General features: G+C 28.4%; 1 protein-coding gene and 1 pseudogene across 2 annotated transcripts; both read right to left on the reverse strand.

Annotated features, from left to right (window-relative positions):
- Window positions 1-379: 379 nt before the first annotated feature.
- Window positions 380-1242, reverse strand: LOC114387403 (cysteine-rich and transmembrane domain-containing protein WIH2-like). Of its 2 annotated transcripts, none has more exons than XM_028347590.1 (3): window positions 1110-1242; window positions 742-883; window positions 380-643 (listed from the first exon to the last, which is right to left on the reverse strand). In XM_028347590.1, exons 1-3 carry the CDS (start codon window positions 1237-1239, stop codon window positions 598-600), a joined length of 318 nt encoding a protein of 105 aa, XP_028203391.1. In that variant the 5' UTR covers window positions 1240-1242; the 3' UTR covers window positions 380-597. The 2 variants fall into 2 exon arrangements, with proteins under 2 accessions (XP_028203391.1, XP_028203390.1); XM_028347589.1 differs by having other exon boundaries at window positions 742-886; window positions 1110-1238.
- Window positions 1243-4952: 3710 nt separating this feature from the next.
- Window positions 4953-5492, reverse strand: LOC114386848 (annotated as a pseudogene).
- Window positions 5493-13084: the final 7592 nt, after the last annotated feature.

The raw sequence follows: 13084 nt of genomic DNA on the forward strand, positions 1-13084 counted from the left end.
GTAATTTTAGTAAAATTGGAGATCATTACATGTTCCTAAGTTAAGTATATAACCAATTTTACCATGAAGATGAAGATATTAACAATAGTAAGAGTTTTTAATTTTAAAAAGAGAAAATTAAGTTATTAAATGAAATTTATGTATTATGATATTGAAATTGTAGGGCCACAATGCACTATTTTTTTTAACATTAACCATTAAACTAGTTTATGTAAAATATTATATTTAATCTTTCATAAGTATTTATAATAGGTACTTATCGAATCTGTATTCAATTATTCATCCATATATATTTAGCAAAGGTGTCTGAGATTGAAACACCAAGTTAGGCAAACGATTAGAATGTTCTCGAACTCAATAATTTATGATAACTTTACTCTTATTAATAATAAAAAAAATCTTATAATAATAACTAAATACATCATAAAAAAATTCAAAATACAAGGAAAAAGAACAGCATCAACCAAATGGATAAAATACAAGCTGTCCAAGAGGACAAAGATCCTTATTCTTCTAAACTACAAAGAATACAAATAGGAAACTGGCAATGTGAAAAAGAAAACATGGTGACAAACACAAATCTGTGCTATGATTCAATCAGAAGCAACAATCCAGGACCCAGCAGCAGCATAAAGCAGCACAACTGCAAGAAAAGAAGGAAAAAAAATATTAAAACAAAGATTTGGTGCATGTTGCTGAAAAAGCTAGAAATAGATATAAGGTGAAGTGATTTTTGCTTACCATCCCTTCCAAAATCCATCACCCCTGCTTGTGGTTTCTTCTGGAACTCTTTGTTGGGGGTACCCTACAGCTGTAGGATCACCTTTGGAAGGATAACCCATAGGTGGTGGGGCACTAACATACAGTGCTGGAGGATATGATACTGCTGCATCATAATATCATGTCATTAATCCCATTTAGAAATACACTCACATTTCTCATGAAAAGTAACAAATTAATTTTAGCTTAAGCTTTATGTAAAAGAAAGTACATATTATTGAATGAACATTGAGCATGCAAATATGGTGTCAATCTATTTGGATCAAAAGAAACTTCACACATGAAACCATTTTGCTAACATTATGCTGAATGATATAATCAAAACTCACCAGGGGATTCTTGCTGATTGTTGAAGCGACTCATGTTGATGATGATGATGAAGTAACTCTTTTCTTGTGCAAACAAAGGGTTTAACAATAAGGGGATGTGAGATTGGAAACTATGGAAGTGAATATGCATGCCTAGCAGTATATATAGATTCTTTGGTGGCTATGGTTCCTTAATCCAATAGAACATCGAATGGCGCGTGGGACAGATAAAAACGCGTTATGATTATATTATATTATTTGACTGAAAAATAAAGTCGGTGTTGCATGAAAACCTTCTGTTGCCAAGTGGATGCACAAATGGTTTGCCACGTGTCACAAGTCTTTTTCATTTCTTATTGTTCCAAATCCTCAACTTCCACGCGTAGTTTCGAGACATTTCGTCTTTCATGACTGCGTTGTCGTTAGTCTTTATGCACTTAATTTACATTCTTTATATATATGATTTTGCACCAGATAAACCCATGATTGAATGCGATTTCCCCCCACCCAAAGCAACTCAATTTTTTTAGCTAACGAAGAAATTTATTTTCCTTATCATTGATGGTTAGTAAAATTCATAGATACAAGGACCGATTTACGGTTTAGTACGTTTTTAACTATAAATTGGAAAAGTGAAATGTATATGTAATGTTAAAATGTGAATTCCTTCTTGCAAAGGTTAAATACGGTAGTAAACATATTGTGCCATTTCCTCCATTCTGAAATAAGTATGATTGATCCTGTAAAATAAAAAAAGTATGATTTTAGTCAACCCCAAATTATCTATTATTTTATAATATAAAATTTTTTTTTTTTTGTTTTTTACCATAATTAAGGTTAAAATTTACTTTTAATCCTAATTTTTTTTTTGACTCTTGAATTTGATCTCCTATTTTTTTTTTTTAAAAAAAAATTCACTTCAATCCTTTATGTTTTAAAAATGATTCAAATTGATCCTTATTGTTACAATCCTCACACAAAATGTTAATGGACCCATTTTGAACATTTGCAAAAAATTAAATATAATTTGAGTTTGGATTTGTTGGTTCCAGTGTAATCTCTTAAATTTTAAAAATTTCACTTTATTCTTACAATATTTTGTTAGACCAAAATGATTAATCCATTATTTTTTTGTACTAACTATGTTAATTTTGGCTGAGATGGTAAATATTTACATGAGATGATATCTCCCAATTTATCACATGTCATCAGATTCATCATTTCTATTATTACTTTTAAATTACATTTTGATATTTTATTAAAAAAATATTTAAATAGTTAAAAATAATTTTTTATAGCACAATATAAATTATTTATGATAAGTTTAAAATATACTTTATATATCAACAAAGGCTAGTTATTATAAAATAATTTATTTATTAAAAAATATTTATTCATTATAAATTTTAATTATAGAAAAATATATGGTTATACTAAAATACTGGCGATTTATACTATACTGGAGAGGAGGTAAATATTTTTTTTTTCCTCTTACAATTGATTATAAAAAATATCGGATTTCGTCTCTGCTTATCCACCTTCTCGTTATGGACTTATGGTACACTGAATTGTTGGGTTAATATATAACAATCACAGATTGGATGGATTAATGGATTAATTGGTGTGAGATTTTTCTAACTTTAACAAAAAAGTGTTATGATGAGCTTAAAGAAATCTAAAAGAAAGATGATTAAGTGACTTAAGAATTGTATAAAATGATTTTAGAATATCTTTAATGATAGACTCAATTTTGAGTTTTTGGATCATATTTTTAATCTCAGGATGTCATATAAGATCTAAGAATTTTCTTTTGCAGAGTTTATTTTATCAATCAGTTAGGGAAAAAAATATTAAACAATACATATTTTTTGAAATGGGAGTAGTTCTGGAGGAGGAACCCAACCTCCATGTTGAAGATTTCTAGAGCATGTATAGTAGTAAATATGTTAAAGAAAGATTCTTGAGTTCAAAAACTCCCATTAAAAATACTCTTAGAATCTTAAAATAAAACAAATATTAAAAGATAAATACACATACGGATAAAGATAGAAGAAGAGTGAAAAAATGGAATGGTGGATTCAAACACATAAAAATAAGAAGTATAAAATAAATTTTAAAGTAAATACTTGTGATTTTATTAAAATAATGAGATGCATTTACTTACCCTCATTTAAGAATAAATTAGGGAATTCAAATATATAAAATTAAGAAATGCAAAATATAAAATTTCAAGATAAATATTTATTATTTTATTAAATCGAGGAAGTGCATTTGCATATCCTCATTTGTGAATAGGTTTGTTACTATTAAATACTCATAATGAAAATTTTATCATCATTGTTATGATCCTATCAAGTTGAATAGAGTTACTTCTAGTAAAACATATGTATCATCTATAAGAAAAAACAATGAGTGCGTATTGTATTTTATTGGTAGGTAATTTTAGTCTTGAACAATTTTCTAATATTTAAACTATGGTAACACTTGCATGATAAGTAAAAGTTAGGAGATAATTTTTTTTCTAAGTCATAATTTAGGAATTTTCTAATATAAAATTAAATAGGTTTAATTGTATTTTTCTCCCAAAATTTTACAATGTCACAAATTTAACATTTCAATCTATTTTTTTTTAAATTTTTTTGCAAATTTGCTCCCTATGAACAAAACATCACGAATTTTACCTCCATTTAGAAAAATCGCCATAATAAAAAGCCATCACAAAATTATCTTAATTGTGACAATTTAAAGAAAAAATTTCCACAAAACATCTTAACTGTGGCGATTTGTGTATGTGTAAAGAAAGGGGGCGCACAGTCCCGATAACAAAATTACAAAATGAATTCAGCCCCCTAAATAGCAAATCTAATGCAACATCAGATTATAACATGAACTGAGACTTAGGGTATGTTAGGTCCGACTTTTTTTAACTTAAAAATAACTTTTAAATTAAAGCTAAAATTAAGAACTTAAAAAATAATCAGAAATGATTTGCCAAATTTTAATTTTTTATTGCTTAAAATCTTCTTTTAAGCTAAAAGTTGTTTGATATTTTTTTAAATAAAAACTTCAATGAAAAAAATAAAAACCATAAATTATTGGTTTCCACATATTGGATATAATATAGTGTTTAGTCCAACTTTTTTTTCTTTCCTTTTTAATCCTTAAAAGGAGAAGCTAGCCTAAACACTCATTGTATTTTTGGGACAATAGCTTAAATTTTAAAAAGTTTTTGTTTTGAAAAAATAAGTTGTTTTTATGAATATGAAATTTTGTAGCTAATGATTATTTTTCAAAAGTTTTTTTTTCCTTTTCAGCTATTTTCATACTCTTTTATTATTTAATTTTTTTTACATACAAACAAAACTAATTATCTTAAAATCAATTTTCAAGCAAACTTACCTAAACAAAAACTAATTTTGATATTCAATTGGTGGAGTTTAGTTAATAACACATGCTAAATTGTTAAGTTTATGAAAAAAACATGTGTTCGATCACTAGAGAATGCACTCTAAGGAATGAACAAAATATTTAAGTATAACAAAACGAAAGACTAATGATTAGTTTCATAATCTATCAAAACACCAAATAAACTTCTAATCCTATATAAAAATTATTGATTATCCATATAATCGATTATTGAAATAATTTAATTTTCATACTTATCCCCAACATTCCCTAACTCATAAATACAATTACTTTTTTAATTTTTTAGGGTAAATCAAGGTATTTTTCCCAATTAATATTTTTTTCATATAAATTAAACTTCATAGTTAAACCAAGTACGGTTAAAAGATAGAATTATTTATCATTTACACACACTAACAATGTATTGGTTATCAACCGTTAGACTGTTCTCAACGCAATATTTATGATAATTTTTTTCTCACTAATAACAAATCATATGATAATGACTAAGTATACATTATAAAAATAAAATAAAATTCAAAGTATAACGGAAAAAGAAGCATCTGACAAAGGATAAAATGCGCCCTACCCAAGAGGACATATCCTTATTTTTTCACAAACTACAAAGAATACACAGATCTGTGCTATGATCAGAAGCAACAATCCAGGACACAGCAGCAACATAAAGCAGCACAACTGCAAGAAAAGGGAGAGAAAAAAGGTCAAAAGAAAATATTAGTGTTAATGAAATGCTAGAACTAAATATAAGGTGCAATGATGTTGGCAATGAACCTACCATCCCTCCCAAAATCCATCACCCCCTGGTTTTGGTTTCTTCTGGAACTCTTTGTTGGGGGTACCCTGCAGCTGCAGGACCATCCTTGGAAGGATAACCTATAGGTGGTGGGGCAGTAGCATATGGAGCCGGACGATAGGCCTCAACTGAAGATGGATATGATACCTCTTCATCGTATATAGTAAAATCCTGCATGCATGTAATTAAATCCCATTTAGAAAGATATTCACAATTTGAATGAGAATTAACAAAGAGTTTAGTGATCATGCATAACAGTATAAAATAGTTTTATAGTGTTATTTAATTATAAATAATAAATAAATATTATAAAAATTAATGAACTTATTATATATAATGATTGACTATTGGATGACATTATAAAATACTATTAGTGCATAATCGTGTTTCTCATTAATAAATTAAGTATAGCTTAAACTTTATGTTAAATCTAACTGCAGAACATTAATTTAAGGAAGATAGAGTAAACATTATTGAATATTGAGGATGCAAAGATGGACAATTCATCTTTATTTGTGGCCAATCGATTTGGATAAAATAAGAATTTAACATATAGGAAACCATGCATGTTTTGTTGTTCCAAAATAGGAGCGTTTTGCTGACATTATGCTGAACGATATAACAAAGACTCACCAGGGGCTTCTTGCTCAATGTTGAAGTGACTCATTATGATGATGATGGAATTACTCTTTTCTTATACCAATCAAAGGGTTTAAGTTTAATGGTAAGAGGATATGAAATTGGAAACTATGGAAGCAAATTAATATGCATGTGTACTTATATATATAGGTTCATTTGGGGGATTTTGGTTCCTTAATGCAATCGAAATCCGAATGGCGTCTGCAACAACAAGAAACGTGAGTTAAGAAAGCAAAGTGGGTGTTTGCATCTGAACCTTCTGTGCCAGGTGGAGCGTACTTTGTGGGTTGCCACGTATCATATCAAGTCTTTTTACCTCCCTGCTAGATAGAATTTTTGAGATATTTAATTAGTTAACCTTTTTTTATAGGATTTAATTTTTTTATTGAAGTATTTTTAATTAGTATATAGAAGTAGTTAATAAACAATAATGTTATAAATTAATAAGATGATTTTTTCTCTCTCGTGAGGATTATAGAAGATTTCTGGCTGTGAATTAATAAGATAAACTACATAATCACTATTTCATATAACTAATTAGGTAAAAGAGTGATATATATCTCAATAATCTTAAGGGTAATAAGTTTTTTTTGAAGAAATCTTAAGGGTAATGAGTGTGTTCTTTTTTTTTTTTAATTGTAAAAAATAAATGAGTTAAGTGTTCTAATCATTTTTGTTTCAGCTTCACTAGTAATTTTGATTTTGAACTCTGAACATGCAGCCGTGATAAATATTAAGAGGAGTAGGCTTTATCAGTTAGAGTGATTACCCAATTTACTTACTTCTTTTTGTTATACTATATAAATTATATATAACATTTATATAAATTAAAACAATCTAGCTACGTAGACAATAAAGTGAAAGTTATACAAAGTTTTAAGAAAATGCTGTTATAGTGAACCCACACAAATGTTAGTTAAGCCCACTGTAATTACTTCGTATATTAGTGTTTGAAAAATCGTAGTAATGACTTTGACTAACAAAAAATTGAATTAGTATTCCGTAATAGATATATAGCGACGGTAAAGTTCATTGTAATTTATTAAGGACAAGACCTTCTATAATTCATCGTTATTACGGATTAAAAAGTCGACTATAATTTACTGGTTGACAAATCCTTTGAAATGTGTTTGTATTACTGGCAGTTTCTTGGTCCACTATAACAAACTCATTATCATAGCAAAAAAATTGTAATGAAGATTGCTTCACATGGGAGATACAATCTATACTAGAAAAAAAATCTTGAGAGTAAATTTGGAAAATTGATGCAAACTTGTACTAATTAAATTTATTAATTTTCTTAATTCTTATAAATTAGTTAAAAGAATTTTATAGAAAGAAGAAGGCAATAAATATATAGTTGAAGAATTTAAGTAGAATGCATGGTTTAAAAGTTTTTTTTATGTATGTAACAATTTTTTTTATGTTGTTATTTAATTATGATAATTATATATAATAAAATTACTATATTTTATAGTAATTAATTTAAAACTGATATTTAAATAATTTCTTTTGGAAGAGTGACTTTATTACCAAGTGTTCATCATACATTATGATGTGTCGGTCTCTTTTGTTCTTTTCTCATGAGTAAACTACATAAATATCTTTTAAGGAAATTATGCATGTATTTCTCTAATTTTAAAGTCTACACAATTTTTTTTTTTGAAATTTAAGAAAATTACATACATCTTCTCTCAATTTTTAAAATCTACACAAATTTTCCTAAATGTTGTCTAAATATTTCATGACATTTAATGAGTTTTATTTTCTCCCCTAAATGTCCTTGTCTTCCTCCTTCAAATATTGGACAACTTGGATTCAAAAAAGTTATAAAAAAAAAAACTCAATCAAGTTATCATATCTTTAAACCTATAAGTCAAATAAATATCATCGTGAGACAAAACCATTGAGTCAACCCCATTCCAACAAACCCATAAGCCAAAAGAATAATTATGGGTGTTAACAATCAAATGAAATTATCTTAATCAAGTTATCAATGATCCAACGCACAAAATTATCTGAACCAATTTCATACTAACATTAATAACATTAAATATAGGTATATTTTAAAAATGAAGGAGATGCATGAGTAATTTCTTTGGAAAGTTTATGTAAGTTTAAAAAAACGAGAAAAAACCTGTATAATTTTCTTAAATCTCAATAGAGATTAATGGTAACACTTATGGGAAGTGATGTTATTTATAAAAAAATAACATTGTTGTATATATTTTCACATAAATAAATAGTACAGTGTTGAATTGCTATTGCTGGAAAATTTAAATTGATTTTTTCTTGAATTAACATTTTTTACATTTCTCTAAAGAACTGGTTACCAAGTGACGAAAGAAGAAAACCGAGCACTGTAGTGAAGAAAAAGACAAAGATGGATCCTGAATGTAGTCCTAAACAGAAGAAAACTGACTGATCTTTATTTTAAATTTGATGTTTTATTTAAATTTATTTATTTTTATAATTAATATAATATGACAGTACAATTAAAACAAAAAAAGACACGTGACATTGAAAATTGTTACATGATTTAACGACTTTCAAATAATATGACAAAAACAATTTCATTTTAATAAAACATTTCAAAATAATCATATAATAATAATTTGTTTTTATTTTTTTTTACTAATAAACTATATCAGTCTTTGTCCAGTTTTTTTTTTCTTTCGAAATTCAAAACTTCAATTACCGAATTTGCTGTTTTAATTAAAAAAAAAAATGCGATTTGGTGTGAGTTTTCTAATAAAATTAAAGCAGTCTTATCCAAAAGTTGGCCAAACTGTCAAGGGTCAAGATAGTTACACTTACACATGCACTAGGAGTGTTGAGGTAATCCATATTTACATGCTATTTTCAATAAAATTAGTTAAAAATTTAATTAGAAGTTAAAAAATTAATTGATAATGGAAAGTTGAAGAGTGGTTGTTAAAACTGAAAAAATTAATTTATTAAATCATAAATATTTGATAAAATTATCTATTGAAATAATTGAAAAATATAAAATGACATATTTAAAATGTTAATAAGAAAATTGAATAAATACTTAAAGATAAAAAGGAAATAAAATATAAAAAATTAGAGATTAAAAGTTAGTATTTAAAAAAATATTAAGAATTACTTTAAAAAATTTAGTAATAAACAAATCTTAAAGCTAACTGAAATAACTCCTAACACAACCTATGTTAACTATGCACCTATTCATTTCCTTGGAATTTTTATGAATTAACACGTACATTCAACCAGTAAATAACATATCAATTTGTTGATTGAAAAGATTAAAATTTTATGGGGGCTCTTTTTTTCTTTTCTTTGTAAATTAAAGCAAACGTTATGGTTTCTAATTAGTGGTTGCAATAACGCTTCATGAGATTAATTAATTCCCTTTCCAAAGTATAAAAACATCAACAAGATACAAATTCCCTCGCATAAATAAATTTTTATGTCCCAGAGGACACAAATATCTTTAATATATATTTACAGTAGATAAATACAAAATTAATTTGGTAAAGAAAACAACAAAAGACAGAGAGGACAAGCCCTAATCCACAAGTGTAGTGATATGCAATCAGAGACAACAATCCAGGGCACAGCAACAGCACAATCCAGCACAACTGCAAGAAAAGAAAGAAGGAACTTTTGAGAAATCAAAACATGATTAGATGTAAAGCGCTCTAATAAATATATGTTACGAAATTAATAGTATTTTTTATTTATAAAAAAGTATTAATAACATCTTTCACTGTAATTTTTAGTACTGCAATTCAATTGTATTTTTAATATTTATAAGTATTAGAAAAAACTTAAGTTTTACATATGTTAAAAATAATTTCATGATAAAGTATATAAGTAAAAACATCATTCACTTAACAAATAGAATTTCATACAATTGAGTTAAGTCCAAACTTATACTTTAACATCTCATACCCTAATTAATTAGACAAAGTAAAATTTCATACAATTGAGTTAAGTTGAAACTTATATTTTCACATCTCATACCCTAATTAATTAGACAAAGTAAATGAACTCACCATCCCTTCCAGAAGCCATCACCCCTGGTAGAGGTTTTGATTGGAACATTTTGTTGGGAAGGAACATCATCCTTTGTGGGATAACCCACAGGTGGTGGTGGAGGAGCTGGGTTGCTCTGACTCACTGCTAGATATGCAGTCACTGGTGGAAAATCAAACAATCCAAGTTAGATATAATTTTTTTATAAAAAAAAATGATAAGTATTTTCCTATATTAATTAATAATTCTAGTTTTGAATAGAAAAATGGAGTTTTAATTAAGCACCCAAATATGATAACCCCATCCATTAATTCTAGGATGTGAAAACCATGCATATATATTTGGTTTCAACCAAAAAACGAAAAGTGGAAAAAAAAAACGTTTTTCTTAAGGAGGGAAGCCAATTTTGATAAAAGAATATTGATAATTTAATCATTCAGCATAAAAGATAAATATTTAAAAGACTTACCAGGAGTTTGTTGTTGGTGATTCATCGTTAGATGAAGTTGCTCTTGATCTTTTTGTAGTATGAGGCAGAGAAAAGAGAGTGTGGGATTAATTAGCTGATTGTGGGAAGCATAGAAAGATAATGTGTATATAAATAGGATTTGGTGAGGGCTGCGACGAGTGACCTTATGGATTAAAGAAAAGCGCGTTTTAGGAGAGAGAGACAAACAGAATAAGGACTGAAGAAGGTGCAAGGAACAACATTTGACCAATCAATGGCAATTGTTTCTTTTCAATTTTTTGTTTAATCTCATCCCTCATAAATGCATGTTTCCCCTTTTTTCGATTCATTTAACATGCAATTTTTGCCTCTCAATAGCAATTGTTTCTTTTCTTTTCAATTGTATTTGTTTCCATCACGTTAATTAATTTCCTTACTTGGTCCCTTTTTGTATTTAATCATTTTATTACGGGGAACGGGTCCGACTTAAAACATTAAGTCAATATTACCTGTATTATATTTGTATCCAAGTAACACTAACTCAGGATAACAGCCATGGAGAGTGTGTCCGACTTCAAACCTTAAGTTAATATTATTTCACTAACTTAATCCTAAATCAAAGGGGGCCATCACCATCAAGTTGGTTCAAGTTTAGAAGATATTTTGATTCAAACCAATTAACATATCAATGTTAATTGGTTTGGATTAGTTCAATATTTTATAATAAGAAAAACCTAAATCAAACCAACTCAATCACATTTAAATTGATTCAAATTAGGTCATTGGATCACCTAATAAAATAAAATTAAAAAATAGAAAATCATAATAAAATAAAAGAAACTAAGGGATAATATTAAAAGTAAGAATTATACAATATAAAAATTATAGAATTATAAAATTATACAACATAATTTTTTTAAAATAATGAGTTTGGATTGGTTTGGATTCTATATGTTCAAATTTAATACTCGAACTGATGTAGGATAATTTTAAAATACGAATCAAACTAATGATCCAAACAACCAAAAAAATACTCTTTGAATTGGTTTGAATTCATTAGGTCATTATTTCTAGTTAGACCCATGGTCGTCCCTAGGAGTTTTGGGCATTCAGATGATATTTGCTCTTAATAATGCATTGTTGGCAAAACAAATATGACATGTCATGCATAAAAAAAACTCTCTCTAGCCTAGATCTCTCAAGCCAAAGTACTATCAAAGGATTTGCTTTTGATGCAGTCAGGGGATACAATCCTAGTTACACTTGGGCTAGTGTGCTCTCCTATAAATGGCTCATTCAAAGAGATGCATGTTGGATTATTGGCAACAAATACACAATCAAGGTGTGGTGTGATAATTGGATACCAAAGGCTCATGCCAACTAGTTTCTACATAGTTGAAAAAATGAAGTTGATAATGACATGATAGTGTCAAAACCTATCAAAGAAAGTGGTGAAGGTTAGGAAGTTGATAAAATCGAAGCTCTATTCCCATTGTATATTACAAGGTAGGTTTTATCTATTCCTTTGAATAGATGCCCACGAGAGGATGAATTGTCTTGGCCTTACATAGTTGATGGTGAGTACAATGTTAAAATAAGATATCACTTAGCTATGTCTAGTGAAGAATTTTTGGGGATGTATGATCCAGGGTCCACAAAATATACATGACATCGTAGGTGACACTTCGAGACATATGTCAACCCTCCATGTCAGCTCTAGCACAAAAGCACAGACCTCAACCCTTAGCCATCGGGCTCCCTAACCGACAGGTTATCTCTAACGCCCTATTATTCGAATATACTATCATTTTCTATCTCTTGGTAGATACTCAATTATCTACAAAGTCACACCTTATCTATATAAGGTATAAATTATCTACTAGTTTTTTTTTTATCTCTAAGCTATATATTATCTCTAACTTTATCTATAAGCTATTTGGTATTATTTATAAGTAGATAATTATCTGCAAGGGCTATAACACCTCCTACAAACAAGGACCTACAACTTCATTCCACTCTTATAAGTATCAGGTTCCTTCGAACCCTCAACACATCTCGAACACACATACACACTTGATTATATACCCGTGTATACACATTCTCTTTCTTATTCTCCTAACTCATGTACTTACTTGAGCGTCAGAGTCCTTTGTTTTGCAGGTCCTCCCTCTTATCTTTCTAACAAAGGTCACTCTCAATCCGACGTTTGAAGTCTAGGAGCCTACCTTTGTCATGTCCATCCTAGCATGTGCCAACTCTGGATTTTGATAAGTATAGGAGACTTTCACAAGTTACACAAGCATAAATTTATAGTGGAAAATATGGTCTGTTGAGAAATCTCCAACATGTAAGAACCTGGTTTGAAGAAGGGCATGTCTATATTCAATTGCTGTTGACCTCGTTGCCCTTGCTATGAGGGGGAGAAATTGAAACACATTTTCATGCTTTGCTGCTTTTCCCCTCTATGAAATTGTTTTGGTTTGGCTTCTCTTTTGAGAATCAGGGTGGAGGAAATTCAAGTCACAAGCCTACCACAATGGTTAACGAAATGTATGGAAATAATGAATGAGGAGTAATTGCTTGACTAGAATTTCATATTGATGCACACTGAGTTACGGCACAAGGAGAATAAAACAAGATAACTACTCAAGTGACAGGACAATTATTTATCTT

Source organism: Glycine soja, chromosome 15 (genome assembly GCF_004193775.1).
Source record: "Glycine soja cultivar W05 chromosome 15, ASM419377v2, whole genome shotgun sequence".
Taxonomy (NCBI): Eukaryota; Viridiplantae; Streptophyta; class Magnoliopsida; order Fabales; family Fabaceae; genus Glycine; species Glycine soja.

Bases quoted from the DNA above. Each gene is read 5' to 3' on its own strand.
- LOC114387403 (XM_028347590.1), bottom strand. From the start codon at position 1,239: ATGCATATTCACTTCCATAGTTTCCAATCTCACATCCCCTTATTGTTA. The intron at 884-1,109 runs GTGAGTTTTGAT...ATGATGCAGCAG, and splicing joins CAATCAGCAAGAATCCCCTG to TATCATATCCTCCAGCACTG. The intron at 644-741 runs GTAAGCAAAAAT...CTTTTCTTGCAG, and splicing joins GATGGATTTTGGAAGGGATG to TTGTGCTGCTTTATGCTGCT.